Source organism: Astatotilapia calliptera, chromosome 10, assembly GCF_964374335.1.
Source record: "Astatotilapia calliptera chromosome 10, fAstCal68.1, whole genome shotgun sequence".
NCBI classification, from domain to species: Eukaryota; Metazoa; Chordata; class Actinopteri; order Cichliformes; family Cichlidae; genus Astatotilapia; species Astatotilapia calliptera.
The window spans coordinates 11,074,022-11,100,301 of NC_137431.1; the positions used below are offsets into that span (position 1 = coordinate 11,074,022).

Sequence of the window (26,280 nt, forward strand, 5' to 3'; positions counted from 1 at the left end):
GCTAGCTACCTAACGGCTGTCGGCGCTGTTGCTAACACATGCTAACTATACCAGCTCTCCAGCTTGATGTGTCTGAGAGCTGATAGCCAGCGCACTGGCTTGCTTTGTATGATGCCGACTACAGTTTAACTGTCCATGCTAGCGAGCTAAGTGTGTGAGGAACGTGAAAGAAGAGAGGCTTGGCAGCACCCTCTAACACCACCACCACCACCGGCAGCATCCACTGGTAATCTTGACTACGGCTGTCTGTTGTCGCTAGCTGAAGTTCCTCCTCCGTTTGTGGATGAGGTAGTTTAGCTAGCTCAGACGAACCGGGGCGGCAGTCTATACATGTCTATCTGTCGACCACGAGGCGAGCTGCGAAAGGCAAATCTTGCAGTTCATGTTTCGCCAAGAGGTCGGTGTGGCGTCTTTTATTCCATCCTGTTCGTATCTTTTCCAACACGAGAAGAGGAATATGTCCAGATATAACATATACAGCCTGCTGGACTGGATCTACGGCGGGGTGGACCCCAAGTTTGAGGGCAACGGGGGCCCCGAGTGTGCTGCCTTCCTCGCTCCACAGCAGCGCATCAGCGAGAGTCTGGTCATCGTCCTCATCTCCTTGGTGGAGATTCTGGTGGCACTGAAGAAAATAAACATCTCCAAAGAGCTCAGAGTAGCCGGGAAAGACTGCATAAGGGCAAAGGAGGATAGTCTGGGCAAGAACCTGTTGCTGGTTACCCTGTGCATGACTTTCGGAGTGGAGGTTGGCTTCAAGTTTGCAACCAAGACTTTGATATATCTGCTGAATCCTTGCCATGTCGTCACCATGGTGCAGGTAAGCATGACACTGGAGGGAAAGAGCTGATGTGTGCCCTTTAGGATTACGAGTATGACTAGTGGGGATTTATTAGAAGATGTCATCTTCTCTTCCGAGCTGTCCTCTCAAAGCTGATGGGTTGATGGGGTATAAATTTTAGTGTGCTGGCTGGACTTCGAAGCCCTTGTTTTCATTAACTGGTTGTTGACCTGATCTCACCCATCTCCAGCTCTGGTGGAGCACCCTGATCGATATTTTGCAATCACTGTCTCTTAATGGCTTTATGGCGCCTTGAGATACATGAGCATGCTTTTTATTGAGCCATGCGAGGCTTAGAACAGGGGAAGAAATTATAAACTAATATATGTAGCACATTTAAAGCTTTTTAATAAAGTAATAGAAGCAAATTGATTCTAAAAACCACAGGAAATTCGGTAAGAAAGTACAAGTTTGAGCCTTGTTTGGACATCATTGTTCCGTGTGTTAGGGAGTTGGTCCAGTGCTGCCACGAAAGAAGACATCTCAAGTTCATTCCTTGGCTGTGAAACCAGAGCTGTCCCCCTCTTTGTCTCCAAATATTATTTTATGAAGCTGTTGTATCAACAGCCTGTAAGCCGGTGAGGTCAATTCCAGCCTGAGGTCGATGTCAAACTCTTTAATCAGCATTAGGGAGCTGTGTCTTTGCTCTTATGTGTTAAATAACACTTAGATCATGGTAAATGGACTGGTTCTTATGTAGCGCTTTTCTACTCATCTGAACACTCAAAGCGCTTTACTCAACTTGTGCATTCACCCATTCGCACAAGCACATTTTTCTAAGTGCTTTATAGCTAACATTCACACACATTCATACTCCGATGGATACACCGGAGAGCAATTTGGGGTTAGTATTGTCGCGAAATCGATCAATGTAGAGCAGTGAGACAAACCATGGAGGGCCCAGAAAAATAGGTTCCAGACATTAGTCACAGTTAATGGTACATCTTGTACATCTTTAATGGCTACAAACAGACATAGAACTTCTCTTTTCTATAACACCTTCCATACAAGGTAATAAACTTCAAGCCCTCAGGGTCTCTGGGGCTAATTATTGACTGTGGTCATCTGTTGCCAAGTAGAGTAAAATATAGTGAGACACCAAATGAGTTAAGGCCTCAGGCCTGACACATTCCTAGATTATATGTGTTATATGTATTGTAAGCATGCATGCAATCATCCTTCTATGTTCTAGTTTCCCTCAGCATGTATCACCTGGACAGTCACGCCAGTGACGCTTAAGACCCTTAATGAACCGAACATCAACTCGAAATAAGCACAAATATGCAATGTGTATGAAATCCTTCTGACCGTACTTGTAATAAAAGTTAACATAATGGAAGGATCCTCAAATGAACATCTTCAATAGACAACTTTAATGCAATATCAATATCCCAATAGGGCTGCCACGATTTGTCGACTAGTCACGATTATGTCGACTATCAAAATCGTCGACGACTGATTTAATAGTCGAAGCGTCGTTTGAAGCTTTGTAAGATCACAAAAGACGCAGGAATAAGTGGCAGGATTTAAGAGTGTAATAACGGACTGAAACAGAAGATGGCAGCATTGCATGTACAAGGATGCCAGCTACCGTTAAACCCCGAAGAAGAAGAAGAAGAAGCAGCTGTGTCCCAGAATTCATAGCGCGGCCCAGCGCAGTTTCCAACAATGGCGGCAGCTAGTTAGTTTTAATGTTACTCTTATTATTCTTTCTGGGTCACAAAATAAACGTTTAACATATTTTCAGGCGAGAATGTAGCTGTGTAAACCTCAAATATCTGCTCGGTTTATCAGGACACCACATATTTTCAAAAGCGCTCCGACGTTTTCGGAGACATCTGTTACCCACTAGCTCGTTAGCGAGCCGGGGGCTAGGCTCACTAGCGCCGCGAGAACACCGGACTCCCCGCAAATCGTTTTCAAACCCACTGCCGTCTTTCGCTACTCAGGTTAAATATATATGAGTCACTTAGATAACTTAAAATGTTATTGTTTGGCTTTTTTTTTTAGTATTTTATTTGTTCCTGAGTAAATCAGTTTGTCTGAGGTTAAAGTTATAGTTTTTACACAGCTGAATAAACTCAAGCAGACAACTGATTATCAGAAGTGTGAGATGCTCCAGAATATACCCCAGTGTCCTGGGGTATATTCTGGAGCATATTCTGGGGTATATTTTAGATAGCAAGGAGTTTATTAAACTTCACCGAAACAATCTGCAAATTTCATTAAAATTTAATAAACTATCATCTTGTCTTTATTTTTAGTTAGCACAGACCTTAAACACTTAAAGCTGTAAGCTAATGATAGTTATATAAGAGCAGATGCTGCTGGTGCAATAAGCTGTAGTTTTACGTCCAATGGATGATGATCTGATTAGTCGACTAATCGCAAAAATAATCGGTGACTAGTCGACTATCAAAATAATCGTTTGTGGCAGCCCTATATCCCAAGGATATTTGGCATGCAGACTAGGGGAAGCCAGGAATCAACCACCAACCTTCCGATCAGTAGATGACCTGCTCTACCACCTGAGCTACAGCCGCCCCATCATGAGTCAAAATATGCAGTACCTGCTTGTTTACACATGCAGACTGCTTGATCTTCATGGTGCATGACTGCCATGTGACAAGTCATCATGAAAATTGAAGAGTAGAGCAAAGCTGATGTGCTCAATGATGATGGATTTTTCAGGTTTCAGGGAGGTAGCATGACAACCAGCGGACACTGAAGAATTGCTGGCTGTGATGAAAAATTGACTGACTGTAGTAAAATGTCCTTGATGTAAGGGCGAGATGGACAGCAGTGTATGTGTTGTTGGTGTTAAAAGGGGCGTGATCAAATGAGGAAATGGGTTTTAAAAGGAAGTTGTACAGCTTTCACAACTTGTGAAAATCATCTGCGTATAGATTTTTTTTTTCTCCCATCCAGAGGAGGGGTGGGTGAGGGGGTGTTGACACTGGCACCAACTGATTATTTGTAGCACGTGCTTGCTGGAGCTTGAATCTCATGTGGGGAGAAAAAAAGCTGGAAAAGAGAAGGCGTCATGCATTCCTGCATTCTTGCTTTATTAAAGGTAGTGCCTGTGGGCTCGGCTGTCTTTGTTGAACATTCTTCTAAAGAAATCGTGGCTTATTAATTGTTCTTTGTTTTGTTTCATGCATGCATGAGCTCCTATCGTGATCACACTTTCCTCATGTTGCATCTCTAGCGTATGGGTGTGGTTTTAATCCCTTTCAGGCCTGATGGAAACCTCAGATAAAAACATCTAAAGAGGGATGCAGAGCTCTCCAAGCACCCATTTATTTCCTGTCTCATTTGAGCTTGTTAAAGCTGTGCATCTGGAAACAATAGTGAGTTTCAGTTCACTCTTAAGTACACTCAATGAGGAACGAACACCACCTCTGTGCTGTTGAAAAGAAAATACCCTCTCGTTGCTACACTGCGTCAGTTTGCGTGCCTTTCAGTGTTGTTATGCAGCAGCTGGTTTTCATGACTGTTAACCAAATCCACATTTTGAAGAGGACTGGCATTATTCTTGAAAACACAAATTTGGTGTGCTAGTGAGTTTGATATTTTCCTTCTCCGAGCACAAAGCAATGCGACTTTGGGAAAATGTGGTGCTTGTTGGCACAGTCATAGTATTTGATTGGTAATTTATTTCAACATGTGAACAATATACAAGTACATTTAGAAAAGAAATGAGAGAAAAAAAATATACTATACAAATTACATACAAAAAAACATTCTGATTAATTTACATGTTGAAAGGGAGTGGGAAGAAGTATACACTTATTTAATCCCACCCCTGTCCCATAAATTATCAGTGAATATTTAGTCAGCTTCCTTACTGATATAATTTGTAATAAAAATAGTGAACAGATTTCTGATATACTATATACTATAATATCACATCATGAATTTTTTGTTTGTTTGTTTTTAAATAGAGACATTCACTTAATTTAAATATTTTCCTTTTCTTTATAGATCGAGAAGATCATATTTTTATAACTCTTTTTGAACAGTTTTATGTTTGGACATTGCTTTAATTCCATATTCAGTTTGTTCCATAGTTTCACTCCTTGAACAGAAACACAAAAGCCTTTTCTTGTAGTACGTACCTTCATTGTTTTGAAGTTACAAAAACCCCTTAAATTATAACTTCCTTCTTTCAAAAAAAACATACTCTGAATATTACCTGGCAGTTCTTTATTTTTTGCTTTGAATAGAATTTGTGCTGTTTGGAATTTCACTATATCGTCAATTTTCAATATTTCAGACTGCAAAAATAGTGAGTTTGTATGTTCCCTATAACCTGCATTGTGGATGATTCGAATTGCTTTCTTTTGAAGAATAAAAAGTGAATGTAATGTGGTTTTATAGTTATTGCCCCAGACCTCTGCACAATAGCTTAAGTATGGTGAAACCAGTGAACAGTAGAGAATATGAAGTGATGTTCTGTCGAATACCTGTTTTGCCTTGTTTAGTACTGCAATGCTTCGTGATACTTTGGAATGAATATATCTTACGTGAGCTCTCCAGTTAAGTTTTTCATCTATTATTACCCCCAGAAATTTATTTTCACTGACTCTTTCAATATCAACACCATTTATTTGAATCTTTGCATTTGTATTTAAACTACTATTTCCAAATAACATAAGTTTAGATTTATTCAAATTTAATGATAATTTATTTTTATCAAGCCAGAACTTCACTTCACTTATTTCATTAGTCATATCCTCCAATAAATTCTGCAGATCATCACCAGAGCAAAAAATGTTTGTATCGTCAGCAAAGAGAACCATTTTTAATACTTTGGACACTTTACAGATGTCGTTAATGTACAAGTTGAAGAATTTTGGACCCAAAACTGACCCTTGGGGTACACCACAAGCAATGTCCATACATAAGGAGCAACCACCATTTATTTTCACAAACTGCTTTCTGTCACTTAAATAACTCCGGACCCAATCTAAAACTACCCCTCTGATAGTATCTGTAGGTGGAGGAATAGAGGCGGTGTCAGTAGGAGCTTTTACAGAGCAGCAAGTATGAGCAAATATCAAGGTGAGAAAGCCCCACAGGGGATGGAGTTTAGTGTGTGATGACTGAGTGCTTCACATCCAGCAGCACGGGTTTTTCGTACGTTTTCCACCACATAGTACCGCAGCAGTCATCGTGGCACGCTGAGGGTCTCCCGACTGATCAGTTTATTATCGTGTATTTCCGTTTGAGGCCAGCGGAAATGGGTGTGGTTCCATAAACAACTAAATCACATAATGGGTATATCAAGTTGGAGAAATCGATATATGGAGGGGCACGCACTTTATGCTTCTTCTATGGCTTGCGATTGGTGCTAATACGAAGACAGTACGAACTTCCCCTGCCGTTTTATAGATTTCTAGATTTCAGAACTAGCTTGCACAAAGATAAAGAACAAAGAGCTTGAACATAACAGCTATTAAAAGACCTATTATACAAATTTCCAGGTTCATAGTTCTGTGTTCTGCTTATGATGGACCTCTGTGCAAACTGTTCATCAGTCCGACCTTACTGATTTACACTTCAATGGGGAATGAAAAACACCATGAACCCAGAAGGAGAGAAGTCCCAGCATTTATTTTTGTTTGTTTCCATCATGTATAATGCCAGCACTGACAGGTAGTGTCAGTGCTGGCATTAACTACCAAATGCCAGCACTGACATTTATGCTTGTAACCGCTTATGTAGGTTACGTTGTATGTTCTACATAGATTCTGTGTTGAACTCTGGTGCGGTCCCTCTGCTGTCTGAAACTGAAACAAGCCATTCTGTTTTTATCGACATAAAGAAGTTTTTTCATTGGCTCTCCCTCATAAATATGTTTGTACGTGAGCCACCTGCAGCCCACTATCACCTTAAGTGGATCAAACCAGTGAAACATTTAGAGTGAAAGTGTTTACACAGCAAGTCCCACAAATATCTTCATATAAAAAAGTGCAGTTTTAATAACAAGTCTGGTTTTCTACATGACAGAAATTCTGCTGTAAATGAAAGAAATCTGTCAGCATTTCTGAGCTGTAGCTCTAAGCTGTGTAAAATGACCAAAAATGTTGGTATCCAAGTTTTTCTTAATTCACAGACAGTGGATTCGCTCTGAAAATGGAAAATTATGTACTAAATAGTCATTATGTTATTTAAATGTTTATTTGTTACTTCAGTGCACTATAAATGGCCATGCAGGTCTTTATCAGTAGGAAAAGCTGTAGGAAAAAAATCCTATTTAAAAAATACAGTTATTCTAAAATCCCTCTTTCACATTTTCTAGTGGGCCAGATTGGAGTCTTGGCAGGCCAGTTCTGGCCCCTGGGCCTTATGTTTGACACCCCTGGCGTAGAGCCTTGGATTCTGTCTGAGCTCTTTGCTTGTCATCATGAGTGTTCAGGGATAAAGGTTAAAGGCATTTACATCCATACAGTGTAACGTTTATACGCTGTCCAAATGAGGCATCGCCTGCCACTGGATTCTCCCTTTTTCTTTTTCTTCTTTTTTTCCCCACAAGTTAAAGACACACGACCTTCTTTTATCAAGTGAACTTTCTTCCCTTGTAGATCTCGCCAGGCACAGCTGAACTCGCAGCTAACAGATATCACGTGGGCACGTGATAAATGTTGCTGTCGGCTGCAGGAAACGTCAAGTCATCTGTCTGCAAAGCAGGTATCTTGCATTTCTGCAGCAGCTTTGAATGGATGCGCGTAGGCTGCCGATAAATGGATGTATCGCAATATTAACAGTCTGTGTATGGCAAAAATAATCAGCACCATTATAACAGATCATCGGCCTCATCGTTAGGTATAGCCACATTTAATGTAGCAGCTGTCGCAATAACCCTGAGCATCACAGTATGTTTACTCATGTGCATCGCACTCGAAACACTGCGGCATGTCACTCTATGGTTGCACTCGTTAAAAGGAAGTCTGACTTATTAGCAATGATGTATTTTAATCTATAAATAACTCCTTTATCTTTCTATGCAAACAACTTTCAGCTGTACCCTTACCTTGACACAAGTTGGTACACACTGTGAAGGTAGTTTAAATGTCCCCATCATATTCGCCCATGCTGAACTATATTTGTCTGCAAGGTCATGTTCTCAAATTTTTTATTTATTTTGTCTTGTTGAATGACTGCTTTCCCTTTTACTCCCTGTAATTCCAGAAAATGCTTCGAGTCAACACTACTTAATTATTGTTATATTTATTTCTGGTCTTTTCCTTCTCCACTGCTAGTAGAAGGGCAACAGGAACCTGACAATATTTGGGGCACAATGTTCCAGCAAGCTGTACCTTGAGATAAAATTGTGTTTCAGCTGTAAAATTAATAGGGAGAAGCAGCAGTTAGACTTAACAGTGTCTTTATTAGTACAACAAGAGCATCAAGGCTGGTTTGACTCATTACTGTGATTATACAAGTGGAGATAATTCTATTAACTGTTGTTTTTGTTGTTGTTGTTGGCGGGGGGGGGGGGGGGGGGCGGTATTATTGGTGCTCTGAGCTTTCTTTGCAGTCTAGACCCTTTCCCTGGCATTTATTTACATAGTCATATTTATTTCCTCATATTAGTTCTCCACATTGTGGACACTCTGCTCCGTTTAGCCATGGGTGCACCGCTGCTCTGCACAGCCAACAGCAACATGCCTGGTTCTCCGCTCATCCACTTAAATATAAAATATCAAATATGGAGTTACCTATAGTTCGTTGTATGTTAATCCTATCAATTGCTTCATCTAGCTAGTTCTGGCTAACGTTAGGGCCTTGATATCAAAATATGTTTAAACAAACAACCTGTTGCTAGGCAACCAAGGATGCCATGAGCATTTTTCATTGATTTCTATGGGTGTCAAAATGACTCTTTTAGCAATTCTTTGTTTCTTGCACACCCTGAAATTCACTATATGATGAATGAACCCATTTTAGAGTGAAATCTGACATGCTGGTATTTTTATTTCTAACAGAATTACATGGGTTTGAAAATTACAAGGGTTCTATGATATGGGAGCATTTTGATGCACTTGTGTGGTTGAGGTTTGCATGTTTTAGTGTGGTTGACGACTACAAAAACACCCACTCGCAATGCGTTGCTTTTTGAGCACATGACGCACTGTGTGATGTGTTTCCTGCAGAGAAATCCTACAGCTGTAAACTGTGTAATAGACCACAAAGAACAAACTGGACTTATTACAGATTAGCTTCACCAGCTTTAGCTTCAGTGTATGTGAGGAGTGGACCCAGTTCCAGCCTTGTTAATCCATCCTACAGCTCAGGTAACAAAACAGGCTCTCATATTAATTATGAAAAACTTGCTTCACACAATTCCGTCAGCACGCTAAATAGTTAACCAGCCCAGTTTGTTTGCTTTCAGTGGCAGAGCGAAATTCACACTGCATACCAGTCTGTCTTTTGTCACTGAGCTCGCCTCCTGGAAGGTTCATGGTCACAACTCTGTCAATGTTCACAGCAATCAGGAAGTCATTTCCTGTCAATGCCAATTAACTCAATGAGCATCGAAGAACATGCCAGTGACGACGCACGGGAGAGAACTGCGTTTCCTGAACCAGGAAATAAAAATATCTAGTACCTACTTATTAATTGATGGCCTTTCTCAGAGAGCGCAAATATGATTCATTTCTGTACCTTTTAGTTTGTTCAGTGAAAAAATGAACGTCAGATCTGGCATTAACTGACACCTAATTTTTACTGTGCATACCTGATTTGCATATTTTTGTACTTGCATCACAGCAGATTTTATACCTTTTTTTTTCCTTTCTTTGTTTTTTAATCCAGGACTTCTTTGAAAATATACAGCAGTCACTGGATTACACTTAAGTAGTCTTTCTCACCTATAAATAGGATCATGACTTCTTGGGCCAGTGTCCCACCCAGAGATCAATCCTAGTTATAGGCTTAAGTGGGATTTTGAATTGAATTAACACAGAACGTCTTTCCCTGAATACTTCTTGGATCAGACCCAACCTTAGCATAATTTCAAATGAACTCAACTTATTTTGATTGAGGAATATCAGTGTCCGTCCAAGGTTGGAGTGCCGGCATGACCACATGAATTTCTCTTTCTTTTTGCTTGCATAAAGTCAACAATCAGAAGTGTTTATGGGCTAAATCTTCTTGCTCAGTAATTTGCATGAAATCCATTTCTGAGTCTATTCTCTTGTGTGCTGTTAAAGTAGAGCTAATGGCACCGCTGGAGCCAAGACCTTTACTGCTGCCACATACAGAAAAGCATCCACTTACTTCTCTTAAAAATGTGTGCAAATACAACCCTTTATAACATTTGACATTTTATGATATTATGTTAATGTTATTTGCTGAATGTTGACTGTCAGTTGTTTTTTTTTTCTTAGTTGGCTCGTACTGCAAAACTGTGGAAGTTGTCGTTATAAGAAAAATACTTCAGCGAATGTTGTGAATTATATACTTCTATCCTTCACGGCATTAATGTTCAAATAAAACAATATTTTGCAGTGAAGGCTGCCCTAAGGCTCTGGCTAACAGTCAAGCAAGGAGTGACAAACATAAGAAAGGCAAATTTAATGTTCTCCTCTGATTCTGTGATGCAAAAAGTGAACAAGGTCAAGCCGTTACAAATAAGTAAAGGATCAGAGGGTAAAGTGACACTAATGCCAAAAGGGTAGCGTTACACTAGCGATTAACAGGTGCCATAAACTGGTGATTGGCTGAAAGGTGATGGAGAAAATGACGGCATCACTGCCACGTTCAGGCAAAATATTAAATCGTCACACAATATCAAAACTGATTGACACAGAAGTGTTCATATGAGACTGAAATGAGCTAAAGAAACCTTACATAGTCTGTACAACCAATTATATGCAACATTTATTTGATAATAGCTCGCAACTCTATGGCATGTTTATTTTATAACGACTTCTTATTCATTTAAAATGAGAGACTTGAGGGCTCCAAGTTGCAGAACGTTGTCTAATTGCTTTGATAGCTCAGACATGAGACAAATTATCAAAGTGACAACGTTTAACTGCCAGCAACGTATCGCCAACCCCTGTTTACAATGGAGGCTGACAGTAATGACATCTGCAGGAACCAACAAACTGTCAGCTTTGGCAAGCACGTTTTATCCACGGCAAAACATTTTCACGCATTGTTTCCTTCTCGTGACTTTATTGTGGTGTTTTAAAACGCGAAACATGACTCACGTGTTAGAATGAGGGGGAAATATGTAGAAAAGACTGAAGATGTAAATATAACTATGAAAGTCTGAGTGTTTTTTAATAGTCCCACACACGCTGCAGATTAATAAAGTTGATAGGCACGCCACAGATCAATCCCGGAGACGCATTTAAAACAAAAAACAAACCAAATATATCAACTGTGTGTTTGGAGAATGAATCTCGGGTCAGTTTCTTTTCTGTAATTCTGTTTCCAGCCTTCAGGCAAACTAAGTTTTCGTGTGTCAGATGGTGTTTTGAACAAATTCCTGTTTGAACTATTCTCGGGGCCCAGTAGCCCAATCACCATGCACAGATTGCAGGCTGTCTTTTGATCCACTCTCCTTTACAAGAATAAAGTCAGATTGTTGGTAGAAATCATTTTTGGCAATGGAAATATATCAGGAAGTCACTTCACCTTTGTTTTCAAATGCTGCCTCCCTTTTCTTGTGAAAGCTGACTTCCAAGTAGTGAGCTGTGAACTGAGATTGTTTAGCATGAAATCAGCTCATTAGTGCCAACACCCAGCAGCTCTAATGCCTCAAATTCCATCCTAATTGTGGGCCTATCCTCTTGTCTGAACCTCTTCTATGTATTTTTTTTTTTTCTTAATTTGGACTAAGGAGACCTCACAGTTGCCTTTGGGATGTTCTGTTCAATGCTTCTGCTCTTGTGTTAGCACAAACTTGTTAAAGCAGTTCATTTTCTCTTGCAGAACTCGGAGCTGAAAGCTCTTAAAAGCCTTCGAGCTGTTCCATAACAACCGTATGAGCTTAATGCAATAATGTCGTTGCTCATTTCTCTCTGCTTTCCTCAACAGATCTTCCTGCTGGCCTGCCCGCCATGTAAGACAGCTATGGTTGTGTTCAGGTGAGCGTACGTGCACTCCTGGGTTCTTCCTGTTTAGTGTTTTCAACTTGTCGTCTACATTTAAGTTAAACTTTAAAGGTCTGAATTGGCAAAATATAGAGTTTTTTAGTGCAGACTGTAGAAAGGCCACGACTGCCATATGAGCCGCTTGTCCTGCTGAATGTAACGTCTAATGACTGGGCAGACAAAGCTCATGGTTTTTGTTTTCATATAATCCAAATTGTGGTTGACGTTGATTGTAATTACTTATTGGTTTCCCCCATAGTAAGCAGTTGTATAGTAATGTATTTGGGTTTATAGTCTCCTCTTCAACAACTCATCCGGTCTGAGCAGTTAATTATTCAGCAGAAATGACTCTGGTTTTGCCGGTGGGAACACGATGTGGGATTTACTCAGAAATAAATACAAGCAGGGTCACTTTCTGTTCCAGTAGCCCACGGGAGCCTCACAGTGAACACAGTGTACAGAGTCATAGCAACTTTATGAAACCACAAAAAGCTGGTTCTTACATGGAATAGAAATGTGAAACATGCCCCAATAAATATCCAATCGTTTGAAGAATTACTGAACTGCCAACATTATTTATCCACCAGGTCAAGATGTTCGTTCACATAGTCGGCTAGTTCATTTGTTGTCGTAACAACATATTTTAATTTGTCTCATTTATGTAAGAAATAGAGTCATGGCCTTTTGTTCGAGGCGCTTGTCATTTGTTTGTGTAAACATGGCATTTTACTCTGTGATGGTGGTGTGGAACCAGGCCCACTAACTGAAACATGCAAACCTCAAGTTTATTTCACCACATTTACGGTTTCAAAGTGACTGCCGTGTAGAATGCCCCAACTAATCCTGCTGCCCACCAAAGAGGGTTTGGTCTTCTACCTGCAATGAGCACAGCACATAACAAGTTTAAAATAGATCCTTTTTTATTATTTTAATATTTGACATTTTTGATGTGCTACATTTCCTGTGACTGCTTCACAATAACAGTCACTGTACCTTTCTGTAATGTGAAGTAGTAGCTGCTGGAAACGTTTGCTTGTTGCGTGTAAAGCTCAGATTCTCCTGCAGTAGCAAATGGTAAATCTATGTTTAAGATTACATCTTTATCCCTTTTATGTATGAAGGCAGTTCAACAACCACTGGACTGTACTTGCCAAATAAAAATTGTAAAATTAGCAGGAGCAGCGTCATATTAAATAGTTACTACATAAAGTAGATGTTTACGCTACAACAGTATCAGAGGTTCAGGTCTTGGCCTATGACATGCAATTAATTACAGTGATGGAAAAATATAAGGTCGCTAATGCTCGTTACGCTTTGTAAATTTTGAATTTGAATGAACCGCTTTTCAGAAGAGTGACAGCCGGACTTATTTGAAGCGGCATTACTTCGGCACTGCTGTTTTCCCGGCGACCTCGTCTGTCACAACAGTTATTTTGGCTCATTTGACAAAAAGAGCAGTCACAGGAGATAGATGGAGCTCCACACTCTGACACACATGCTCCTTGGCTTCTGTTCTGTATTTGGAGCCTCTTAACATTAATGTTAGTTCAAAAGACACATTTTTCCTTATGCTGGGTTTATTTATACAGGTTTACTAAATAAGCATCGCAGCTCCCACTAGGAGCAGATAGGCTATATGTGTGCGCTGGATGGTGCAACTAAAAGCTTCAAACCAAATTATACTAATTAGTCTGAATGAGTAGATGGATGCACTGATTTGTTAAATCGTGACATCAAAGCAAATTTATTTTGAGAGTGATCGCCTGAAACTTTACTGACCTGACTTTAGACAATAAGCGCTCCCACAAGAAACTGACCTTAACAAAGAGTAAGAGACAGCTGCTGCTAACAGCATCAGGGAGGAGTCTGATTGGTTTTCGGCAACATGGGATAGAATCTAAGCTGTCCTCCACCTGTTCCTCTGTCCCTTATATCAGCTGGAATTGATTCATATGTCAGTAGTGGCAGAGTCTTCTATGGGTTGAATGCTTTGGGGAGGGCAAATGGCCTGCAGAAGTCAAGAGGGGAGTGTAGTAATAACAGCCCTTTTCCCTCCCTCTCCTATTCTGTTTTTTCCTCTTTTCTTTCATTGATGATAAATCTGAAAGAGATGCTTTAGACAGACTCACACTTGTTAGAAAGCCTTTATTGTTTTAACCATAGCTCAACCCCGGTAACTTCTCTCCTCTGCGCTGCTCTGTGTCTGGAGAGGGAAGAGAGCAAAGTGAAACCAGAAGGACAGGAGAGAAACTAACATGACTCAGAAAGGTTTACACAGATTAGGTAAATAGCAAGTGACCTTGTAGGTATTTTTAATGTCTGACATTTTTATTGTTTTCAGGCTGCAGGTCCACATGTTGAATGGTGCATTACTTGCTTTAATGTTCCCTGTAGTCAACACCAGACTGGTAAGTAGACCGTGATCTTCAGATCTCATTTATGAGCAGCCCTCTTCTAGCCTTTGTTAGGTCTCCAAGGTGTACAAGGTTAAGTGTCGCACTCACTGAGCAGCTAAACGAATGTTATCACTTACCTCTGGAACGGCGATGTTGTGTTGAAAAAGACTACACTGTGTCTGTGCAGGTATCATTGGTTTCCTCTATAATATCGTAAGCTCTAGAACTTGCTGTGTAAAGAGACCTATGATGATGATTATGTTATGATTTGGCGCCGTATAAAACGATTGAATTAAAATTGAAAGCTCTGACTCACTCAAGGCGCAGCTTGAGTGGGTGCAGGAGATATTTCACAAATTTAAACTTGATCTGTTTGAATGAAGTCACTTTGGTAAGTTTTAAACTTAAAAAAAAAAACCAGCATAGCCATTAAGACTAAGTGCTTTTCCTTTTATAACAGTTCTCACAGAAATAAGGCTGAGCTGTTCTGCCATATCTGCAGTTCCCTATCAGATAAACTTGTTTTTCTCAAGCAGGGAATGAAGGCTTACACAGCTGTTTTGCATTTTATAACATCAATAAACTTTATGTCAGTATTTCTTACAGAGCACACTAAACTATGATTGCACCCTGAACATTACGTGCCTGCCAACCAACAGGAAAAGAGGCAGTTTACATCAGTCACTTGTAAATTAAAAAAAACACTGTGGACAAAGATCTCATGCGTTTCTTGAGTTATACCATAAAAGGGAACCCATATTATGCTTTTGTGGTCGACACAGTGGATCATCTGTCTCCATCTAAGCCTGTTCCTACCATTCTCCTCGGTCACACCAACCCTTTACATGTCCTCCTGCTTTACATCCATAAATCTTCTCTTTTGCCTTTTCCTGCTGCCTGACAGCAGGACAAACAAAGGGTGTAGCCATATTCAACATCTGTTGTTCAATATTTGCACTGCATCTGTCCTCTGCACATATCTAAACCATCTCAGCCTTCCCTCTCTAACTTTTGTCTTTAAAATGTCCATGAGATTCACTTGTTTCTAAACTATCCATCTATCTTGGGCTCTGCAGCTCTTCCTGCTGTCTTTTTGGTTGCGCCACTGTTTCTAAACCAGACATCATAGCAAGTCTGACTGCAATCTTGTAAATCTTCCCTTTCACTTTTGCTGCCATTCTTCTTTCACAAATCACCGCGACACTCGTCTCCACCCACTCCACCCAGTTTTAAAAAAACAAAAAAAACATGGTCAACATATGTACACGTAATCCCTGAGAAACGAAAGCTCCAACTTCAAACTGCTGTAAACACTCAAGTTTCATACAATTTTATTATTATTATTATTATTATTATTATAGATTTTGTATGATGACAGTGATCATTAATGAGGCCATACATTTTTAGAAGAAAGGTGCCTTATAAAGGCAGCTAAAATAGACAGACGGTGTACCTGCTGTTCTTCCATCTCTTTGTTCACTTGGGTAATGTTCTGTCATGGTTGCTTGTTAAGCAGTAGCATAGCTGGAGACTGTAAGGCCACAGGTCTTTAAGATTTCAGGGCCCAGAGCAAGTTGGGGGCTGTTCTGCTATATCTGGGTGCTGTAAAAGAATTAAAGTGGTTTGTTTGCTTTTCATTTTCTCAGCTGCCATTTGAGAAAGAGATCTATTACATCCAGCACTCCATGATGTACCTGGTGCCTGTTTATCTTTTCAGGAAAGGAGGTAGGTGTTTCTTCATTCTGACTTTTCACATGTCAGCCGAGCAAAGTGATAATATCTCCATGGATGGATTCACTTTTTGTCTGTGTCATTTGAGATGCTGTGGATACCAGCTTTTTGTTTTGTCTGTTCAGTGTCTGTTAATGAAAGATTGTTTGGTCATTTCCACTTACATAGATGATACTGAAGAGCAACTATAAAACCAGTTTAACTAAAAGGAGTTCTCTAAAGAGCTTGGAAGGAAAAGCGTCTGGACTTCTTTAAGTTGCTTGAAGACGTTTCACCTCTCATCCGAGAAGCTTCTTCAGTTCAAAGTTCAAATGGTGTCGAATCCCAGATTTAACATGTGTCCTAGGGGAGTGTCCCCCCAAGAGGGTCATTCAATTCAATTCAATTCAATTTTATTTATATAGCGCCAAATCACAACAAAAGTCGCCTCAAGGCGCTTCATAGATACAGAGAAAAACCCAACAATCATATGACCCCCTATGAGCAAGCACTTTGGCGACAGTGGGAAGGAAAAACTCCCTTTTAACAGGAAGAAACCTCCGGCAGAACCAGGCTCAGGGAGGGGCGGCCATCTGCTGCGACCGGTTGGGGTGAGAGAAGGAAGACAGGATAAAGACATGCTGTGGAAGAGAGACAGAGGTTAATAACAGATATGATTCAATGCAGAGAGGTCTATTAATACATAGTGAGTGAGAAAGGTGACTGGAAAGGAAAAACTCAATGCATCATGGGAATCCCCCGGCAGCCTACATCTATTGCAGCATAACAAAGGGAGGATTCAGGGTCACCTGGTCCAGCCCTAACTATATGCTTTAGAAAAAAGGAAAGTTTTAAGCCTAATCTTAAAAGTAGAGATAGTGTCTGTCTCCCGAATCCAAACTGGAAGCTGGTTCCACAGAAGAGGGGCCTGAAAACTGAAGGCTCTCCCTCCCATTCTACTTTTAAATACTCTAGGAACAACAAGTAAGCCTGCAGAGCGAGAGCGGAGCGCTCTAATAGGGTGATATGGTACTACAAGGTCATTAAGATAAGATGGGGCCTGATTATTTAAGACCTTGTATGTGAGGAGCAGGATTTTGAATTCAATTCTGGATTTAACAGGAAGCCAATGAAGGGAAGCCAAAACAGGAGAAATATGCTCTCTCTTTCTAGTCCCTGTCAGGACTCTTGCTGCAGCATTTTGGATTAGCTGAAGGCTTTTCAGGGAGTTTTTTGGACATCCTGATAATAATGAATTACAGTAGTCCAGCCTGGAAGTAATAAATGCATGAACTAGTTTTTCAGCGTCACTCTGAGACAGGATATTTCTAATTTTAGAGATGTTGCGCAAATGGAAGAAAGCAGTCTTACATATTTGTTTAATATGTGCGTTGAAGGACATGTCCTGGTCAAAAATGACTCCAAGGTTCCTCACAGCGTTACTGGAGGCCAAGGTAATGCCATCCAGAGTAAGAATCTGATTAGATACCATATTTCTAAGATTTTCAGGGCCGAGTACAATAACCTCAGTTTTATCTGAATTAAGAAGCAGAAAGTTAGCGGCCATCCAGGTCTTTATGTCTTTAAGACATTCCTGCAGTTTAACTAATTGGTGTGTGTTATCTGGCTTCATGGACAGATAGAGCTGGGTGTCATCTGCATAGCAGTGAAAATGTATGCTATGTCTTCTAATGATACTGCCTAAGGGAAGCATGTATAATGTAAACAGAATTGGTCCTAGCACTGAACCCTGTGGAACTCCATAATTAACCTCAGTGTGTGAAGAGGACTCTCCATTTACATGCACGAATTGGAGTCTGTTAGATAGATATGATACAAACCACTGCAGCGCAGTACTTGTAATACCTACAGCATGTTCTAATCGCTCTAATAGGATATTATGATCAACAGTATCGAACGCTGCACTGAGGTCTAGCAGGACAAGCACAGAGATGAGTCCACTGTCAGAGGCCATAAGAAGATCATTTGTAACCTTCACTAAAGCTGTTTCTGTGCTGTGCTGAGCTCTGAAACCTGACTGAAACTCTTCAAATAAACCATTCCTCTGCAGATGATCTGTTAGCTGTTTGACAACTACTCTTTCAAGGATTTTTGATATGAAAGGAAGGTTGGAGATTGGCCTATAATTAGCTAAGACTGCTGGGTCTAGAGATGGCTTTTTGAGTAAAGGTTTAACTACAGCCAGCTTGAAGGCCTGTGGTACATAGCCGATTATTAGAGATAGGTTGATCATATTTAAGATCGAAGAATTAATTAATGGCAGGACTTCTTTGAGCAGTTTTGTAGGAATGGGGTCTAAAAGACACGTTGATGGTTTGGAGGAAGTAATTATTGAAGTTAACTCAGAAAGATCAATTGGAGAAAAAGAGTCTAACTTAATATCAATGGTACTAAGAGTAGCTGTAGATAATATTACATCTGTGGGATGATTATTGGTAATTTTTTCTCTAATGATAAAAATTTTATTTGTGAAGAAGTTCATGAAGTCATTACTAGTTAACGTTAAAGGGATGGTTGGCTCAAAAGAGCTCTGACTTTTTGTCAGCCTGGCTACAGTGCTGAAGAGAAACCTAGGGTTGTTCTTATTTACTTCAATCAGTGATGAATAGTAAGATGTTCTGGCTTTGCGGAGGGCTTTCTTATAAAGCAGCAAACTATTTCTCCAGGCTAAATGATGATCCTCTAGATTTGTGACATGCCATTTCCTCTCCAGATTACGAGTCATCTGCTTTAGGGTACGTGTTTCAGAATTATACTCCCTGTTGATCCTCCACCTAATCACACGAGCCAAGATGTGAAAAGGGGTGTAGGTCACAATCAGCCAAGGTTTCGGGTGAACCCGCTATAAAAACCTAGCTCTTTAGACTACAATGACCTGGATGACATAAAAGGAGTCTCATACAACCATATACAGGAGGCCCTTTAATACAGCTAACTTTCAAACAGTACTACTAAATTGCTCAATCTCTATATAGCAGATTTCATACTGCTTATGGCTGAAAGTACTGCACCTCTTACATGTTACATCTATAGGAACTGCCATTGGTGCTTAATGTCAGAGAAACCCATACTACGAAGCACCAACTGCAGTTTCTGTGCTGACGATAATGTCAGAGGAGGTTTGGGACTCTGCAGTTATCATGTAATTTTGACAGCAAATTTTGATTTAGTTAGGACCTATTTGGACCATTAAAACAAACACACACACACACACACACACACACACAGGGGCAGATCAAATGTGCTCATCCAACCTTACAGTACAAGGAGATCACTTCCAAACTTGTCTTTTCTTTCAACACAACTTGATTATGTCTGATTTGAATTGCATCTCTCCAGAATATTTTCGTAAAATGTTTAATCACTGAAGTGTCAGTACATTTCATCATAGTTTTTGCCCTCCTACATTTGTTTTTATTTAGCCATCTTCTTATTTTCGCCCGATGATAAAAGTCATGGACAAAAACTATGACGAAAATCATTGGTCAACAAAATTAACAGTGGTGTCAGAAGAGTGTTGGTGAATTTTGCATATAGTGCATTTCAACAGTTGTGAACCCCACTCTGTAGCTTGGCATGGGCTGAAGTTTCTGTCGCTCCTAGATGCAATAAAACCTTTTACAGATAACTGTGAAATTTCATCCCTCCCAGACATTTCAAACACTGACTTGTTGCAACGGTGGCTTCGTATTACAACAGAGCGAGTACAGAGCTCTGTAAAACAACCTATTTTTCTGCAAGTGTTTGTGTATGTGGTAATAGGCGCCAAAACACCTGAATTTCAAAGATTAAAAGACTTTGTCCCCCTTGTCCATGTGGTGTCCCGACTGACAATGTCTGTGGTAAAACTTAGTGGACAATTACAAGTAAGCACAAAGGGAAAAACCAGTGTGTCCAAGCCATGTGACTGCACAACTTTGAAAAAAATTCACTGACAGTTATTTTGTTCACACACCATCACTTGAACCCAACCACCAATCCCCATCCCAACCCGTCATGGCAGATGCCTACCCCTCCCTGAGCCGCCTTGTGCCAGAAGTTTCTTCCTGTTTAAAAGGGAGTTTTTCCTTCCCACTGTCGCCAAGTGCTTGCCCATAGGGGGTAATCTTTTTTGATTATTAGGCTTTTCTCTGCATTATTGTAGTGTCTTTACTTTACAGCGTAAAGCTTGAGGCCACTATTGTTATGATTTGATACTGTATTAGTTAAAGTTTAACTGAATTATTGGACTAATTTTTTGATTATTTGGCAACAGTAGATCTATTATGCATTAGACATTATTGAAAGCTCAGTAAAGCACAATAGAGAGCCTTTGAAAGCTGGATATGGACTTGGGTTTAAAAAAGCGACCAGGTTATAGTTTCTGATTATGGACTTGGTGAGTGATGCCTTTTTTTGTAGCTCATGGTGATCCACACTCAGTTATGTTTACTCTCTGGAAGTTTCACTTCTAGTTTGTTAACTAGTCTTATTTCCTTGTTGTGTGCCTCTTTTTGATTTTGCCAATCTCAGTAAACTAGTTAACATGGTTCCTAAAAATTGTTTATGCAACGTGTTGTGAATGCAGACAGATTTGAACATGAGCACAGCTCTTACTGAAGACATCTGAGCTGTTAAAACCCAGGGGTTGATAAAAGGAACTAAATGAGTGAGTCTAAAGCAGGACATCAGTGGGAGCAACGTTTATTCAACTTTATTCAAACCTTGATCTGTAAGCACAGATGACAGTTCATCTTGTTTAACTGGTAAAACTGACATCGATGCAAATTTTCAAGCTTGTAACCCAGTAATAGAATAGAAGTGCCTGATCATGTTTATTAGCAATGTAACAGTAGAGCTCAACAGATGGGGTTATTTTCTTGCCTATGCAAATCCAATTCCAGAAAAGTTGGGATGCTGTTTAGCATATAAATGAATGCAGAATGCAATGGTTTGCAGACCTCAAAGCTGTAATTTCTTCACAGTAGAACACGTTTTAAATTCACACATTTTACATGTGAAAAATATTAGCTCGTTTTGACTTTGATGGCAACAACAAAAAGTGAAAATGGGCAGCGGTTCTCCATTCTGCGATAAATTGCATTTCAGATTAATGTTCCTCATCTACAGTGCATCTCTATCATCAAAAATTCAGAAAATCTGAAGAAATCTCTGTGCGCAAAGAACACAGAAAACCAATATTGGAAACCTGTGATTGTCATTCCCTCAGTGTGCATTGCATTAAAAGCAGGAATGATCCTGTCAGAGCCTAATTTCTGTCCCATTCATAAATGCAGCTTAAAGCATTAAATTGCATTACATTTACAGCATGCCAATATCTTCAGAATTAAGGTTGTACAATTAGAGCACATTTGATACGACTTCCTGGTACTTGTCCTCCGAATGCCAGCAATGAGCAAACAGGAAAAGCCAGTTTGACACCATATCCTGTTTCTTGTTTTTTCTGCGGTTCCACTTTCTCTCTATGAACTCTGCTGACGTGTTAAGGACACATAAAAGAGGAAGTGTATAGAAATAGCTTTTGGTTCTTCTCTAGATTACATGTCGTCAAACAGGTGGCCAGGACTGGCACATATGACACATTTTGTGTGTTTGCTGTCTCTTTAACTCAAAGTGTTTCTTTTTGCAGGTGTGTACAAGCCTGAGCCTCTGGGAGATATGTGGTGGGCTGTGCTCTCTACAGGCATCCTGTTCTTCTATCACTTCACCTTCCTGCAGCTCCTTGGCCTGGTAAGATGGAGCCCTCTGCTGGACACTGTGTGCTATTTCACTATATTTTTATTACACCATCACTGCCTTAGACATAAAGTTGTGGTAAAGCTTTAAGATTTAAAAAACAAACAAACTGAAATTGTAGGTTTTTGTTTTTAAAAAAAAAATAATAACATAAACCTAAAAAATAGTAGTTACACAGGTACAGAGGGAAAAAAGTATTTCAGCATTGGCCTAGACTGTTAAGGTCTAAGCTTAATGAGCAAACCCTTGTGAAAATACTAGATATTTTTGTTTAGAGTTCACAGTGTAGCTAGAGCTGTTCATCCATTCACCCATCCACTCTGTCATAGGAGGGGTTGGAGCCTGTCTCAGCTGACATTAGGCGGGGTACACCCTGAGCAGGTCAACACTATCGCAACCATTTACTCTCGTATCCAACTTAAAATGACCAACACGCATAACTTTGAACGAGGAGAACTATTGGTCAATTTAAAAGTGAAGAAAATGTATATTTGGATTTAAAATTATGGCCTTTTATCTAGAGCTAAAAAACATTACACACTGCAGTTGATAAAATGGAGCTTAGTTAAGTACTCTGAATGATTTCTCATTGAGCAACATGCATACTTTTCCCCCAATATGTCCTGGATAGTTAATCATCTGCCAATTTTTGGATTGGTCTGCAGCAGGCAGCTAAACAGAGACAGCAGGTATAATCATTGTCATGTTTTTAATCCATGCATGTCTGAACTGGTCCCCACAGTGATGCACACATGTTAGGCCTGTTTCTGAACATGCGACGTGCTTATGAACACCAACAAACAACCTCTTTTTCCCATTTTACAAAGTTAATACTTAAATTTTCAGATAAATAATTTACAATAAGTAAATATTAAAACCGAAAGAGCTGATTCAGATCATTTTATACCAGCTTGTACAAGCAAACTGTAGGTGCATTTCCTTTATACTACTCTTAAAAATAATAAGTGAGTAATAAAAATAAACTAAACAGGGTGTCACTGGGGTAGAAAGGGAAGAGTGAGGTTTATTTGTAATAGAAGCAGGAAAATTTGGCAGGCGTAGGCTTCTGAGCGATGAGGGCCAAACTGTGACAGCACAGGCTCAGAGCTTCATGTGGACTGTTGTCAGCATGCTGTTGGTAATACTTATCAAAATTCTTCAAGGAAGGACAACCTGTGTACCAGTTGCTGCAGATGCTGCAGATGATACAAATATCCTGTTGTATCAAATCCCAAAGGTTCTCTATTGAACTGAGATCTGGTGACTGTGGAGGCCAGTGAGTACAGTGAGCTCATTGTTGAAGAAAGCAGATTACGGGGTACGCTGTGATTATAGAAGGATGGACACGGTCAGCTCCCTGTTTGGCTTGTTCATGCAGGCTGTGGTGTTTGAATCGTGCTCACTTTGGTACTAAGGGGCCCCACCTGTGCCAAGAAAATATCCACACCATTACAGCACCAGCAGCCTGAACCACAGTCTGACTCTGACTCTACCATCTGAATGACACAGCAAAAATCAAGAGATCAGACCGAGCAACGTTTTTCTAATCTTCTGTCCAATTTTGCTGTGCAGTGAGAATTGTAGCTTCAGTTTCCTGTTCTTAGCAGTGGTAGCCATCCGGTTAAAGGTTTGACATGCTGTGCGTTGAGAGATGCTCTGCTGAATACCTACAGTCCAGCCATTCTCCTCTGACCTCTGGCATCAATGACACATTTTCACCAGCAGAGCTGCTGCTCACTGGGTATTTTCTTCTTTTCAGACCATTCTCTGTAAACCCTAGAGATGGCTGCGTGGGAAAATTCCCAGTTGGGTCAGCAGTTAATGAAATACTCAGACCAACCAGTCTGGTGCCAACAACCACATTCAAAGCCACTTAAATCACCTTTCTTCCTCATTCTGATGCTACGTTTGAACTCAGATTGTCTCTACCATGTCTACATGCCTAAATGGTATTGAGCTGCTGCCACGTGATTGGCTGAGATATTTGCATTAATGAGCAGTTGAACGGGTGTACCTAACAAAGTGTGTGTGTGATATTGTTAGTCATAAATCCTGAGATATTAACACCTAATTATTGATGATCCACTGATGCTCCCTGTTTGGCTTGTTCACAACTTTAGAGTTTATAGTAAAAAATTATGCAGCCTGTTGCCTCCAAATTGATCTCCTATTTTGGACCAACATTCAGTTTATTTTCTGCTGGATGCAAATCAGCATTATTCCCTAACAAAGCAATTCATCAGCTTTAAGTTCCAGGGTGTTTCTGGCACAAAGAGGGCAGAGAGTAGCTGCTTGATTGAAAAATGATAGTACAGAGTAATCAATGAATTGTGATTGTAAGGCCCACAGTGCTGATGTTTGTCTTTTCTAGCATGTGCTGACTAAATGGTTGTAAAACCCCTGAAAATCTTTAGTAATTACAATGATACGACTCATTCAACAGCCGGTTAATAAGTCATGGAGGATTTCCAGGCAATGAAGTCTGACATCAGTCAATTAAGTGTCTGCTTTTTGGAGCTGAAATCTATTGGAAGAGAATGATTGTAAAGATATGTACAGCAAAGTCAACCATAATGTTTGCTTAAAAAAATTAAAATAATGAATTATCCACTGGATAAATTTGGATTCATATTGGCATCAAATTAGGTCTTACTCTGTCTCGTCTCTGCTCTCCTCCAGGCGACTGAGGTCAACTTGAATAACATGCTCTGCCCGGCTGTGTCCGATCCATTTTACGGCCCTTGGTACCGGGTTTGGGCGACGGGCCACCAGACCTTGCTGACGCTCATCCACGGGAAGCTCCTCACACTCCTCTCGCAGCACAGCGGCACCGCCTGCAGATACCTGCTGGACACACTCAGACTGCGCAGCAAGAAAGTTGACTGAATGTCCACGAAGGTGCATTCAGACCTAGCCTTTCACTCCTTTTACTCCAAATGCCTGCTTTTACAGTGTCTTTTTTTTTGTCTTTCTTTTTAAATCAACATTTTAATGCATCTTTTAAGACTTGTTTCACAGAAACAAGCGAGCATTTCAGGGCCAGTGAATCTTCGTGTCATTCTTTTAGCGTTGTAGTTGGCTTGCATGCACAAACGTACTGGGCATTTTAAAGCTGGCACTTAGAATTGTGGCGTTGGCCAGATTTTAGCCCTTGTTCGTTTTTTTTTTTTGTTGTTGTTTTTTATTTTCAGAAATATGTCAGCGAATTTGTGGCAATTACTCCAGCTGCTTCTTTTTAAGCTTTGAGGACAGAAAATAGGGGTCACCCAAATGTCACTACTGATCTCCAGCTGTTACACTTTTCTGATTGTTGTCGGGGGTTTTTTTTAAAGTTGCACTAGATCATATGTTAGCGAGTTTATTTGCTTCAAACTTGAACTTTGGAGCTGAATGAAAATCTGAGCAGTTGTAAAAGTTACTGCGTGTGTATAGCGTGAGGATTTCTGTTTGACACTCTGTGTTGTTACGACTGAAAGCTTTCTGGCGTTCTTCTGTTCCCACTTGACTCCACGGCTGTGCGGGTTATGAAAGCATCGCCGTGGAGGTTTCTTTTGCCTTTCTGTCTCCAACTTGTTCAGATCATTCCAGTTGTGATAATCAGGGGACAGACTGCGACTCAAAGCAGTGAAAGAGGATCCAGAAATCTACAGTGGGATGTTAATATTATCTCTGTGAAGGAGTTTTTTTGTTTATTAGTCTTTGTTTTATTGTGCCGTTAGACCATAATAAGTGAGGTATAATCTCGAGTGGGAGGAATTCGGTGTTTCCCAAGATAAAGTGTCTTTCTGGGTTGGATTAATGTATCTTACAAAACATCCATTCTCTCCACCGCAACTGTAACGAGCCACACTCCAGTTTGTATTTTAAGAAATGCATCTGATGTTCTGCATCAGGTCACTGTGGGTCATTTATTCATGGCCCGTTTGAAAGGAAGTATTAACTGATAAGTTAGAAGATGTCAGTCATGGTATGTATCATTTCAAATATGAGGGATGTGTGTGTATATTACTGTAGCATATTCTAAACTTCACTGCAAAGAAGGGATAAGAGGAACTTTTGTATTTCTATCAGTTTGAGTGTATGTGCTGTATTGAAAATAAAGGTGATTGTAGCTCATCACAGTTCTCCTTGTGTGTATGTTTAAGCGTGTATTTTTTGCCTTTTAACCATGTTGCTTGCGTTAGTATTAAATCTGACTTTATTCTGCTGACGACCAACAGATATTACCACTTTGTGTCTCCGTTAATACCGTGATCATGAATTGGAGCTCGCCAAATAGACTGGCATTGTGGGAAATGTGCATATTGTTACAAAGAGCTGAGAAGATTAAGAGGATTTGCCATGCAGCCAGCATGGAAGTAAAAAGGTATCTAAGCTCTACACTGCAGAAAATGCCCTGCTTCAAACAATATAAATTATAATTCAGGATTTCACACCACAGTGCTCATGCTGATAATGAGGTCCA

The 26,280-nt window shown here is 40.1% G+C and overlaps 1 protein-coding gene across 1 annotated transcript; it reads left to right on the forward strand.

The window, feature by feature from the left end:
* Positions 1 to 25,931, forward strand: tmem164 (transmembrane protein 164). The gene is made up of 6 exons (XM_026181918.2): positions 1 to 820; positions 11,897 to 11,946; positions 14,294 to 14,360; positions 15,995 to 16,073; positions 21,709 to 21,809; positions 24,495 to 25,931. Exons 1-6 carry the CDS (start codon positions 383 to 385, stop codon positions 24,699 to 24,701), a joined length of 942 nt encoding a protein of 313 aa, XP_026037703.1. The 5' UTR covers positions 1 to 382; the 3' UTR covers positions 24,702 to 25,931.
* Positions 25,932 to 26,280: the final 349 nt, after the last annotated feature.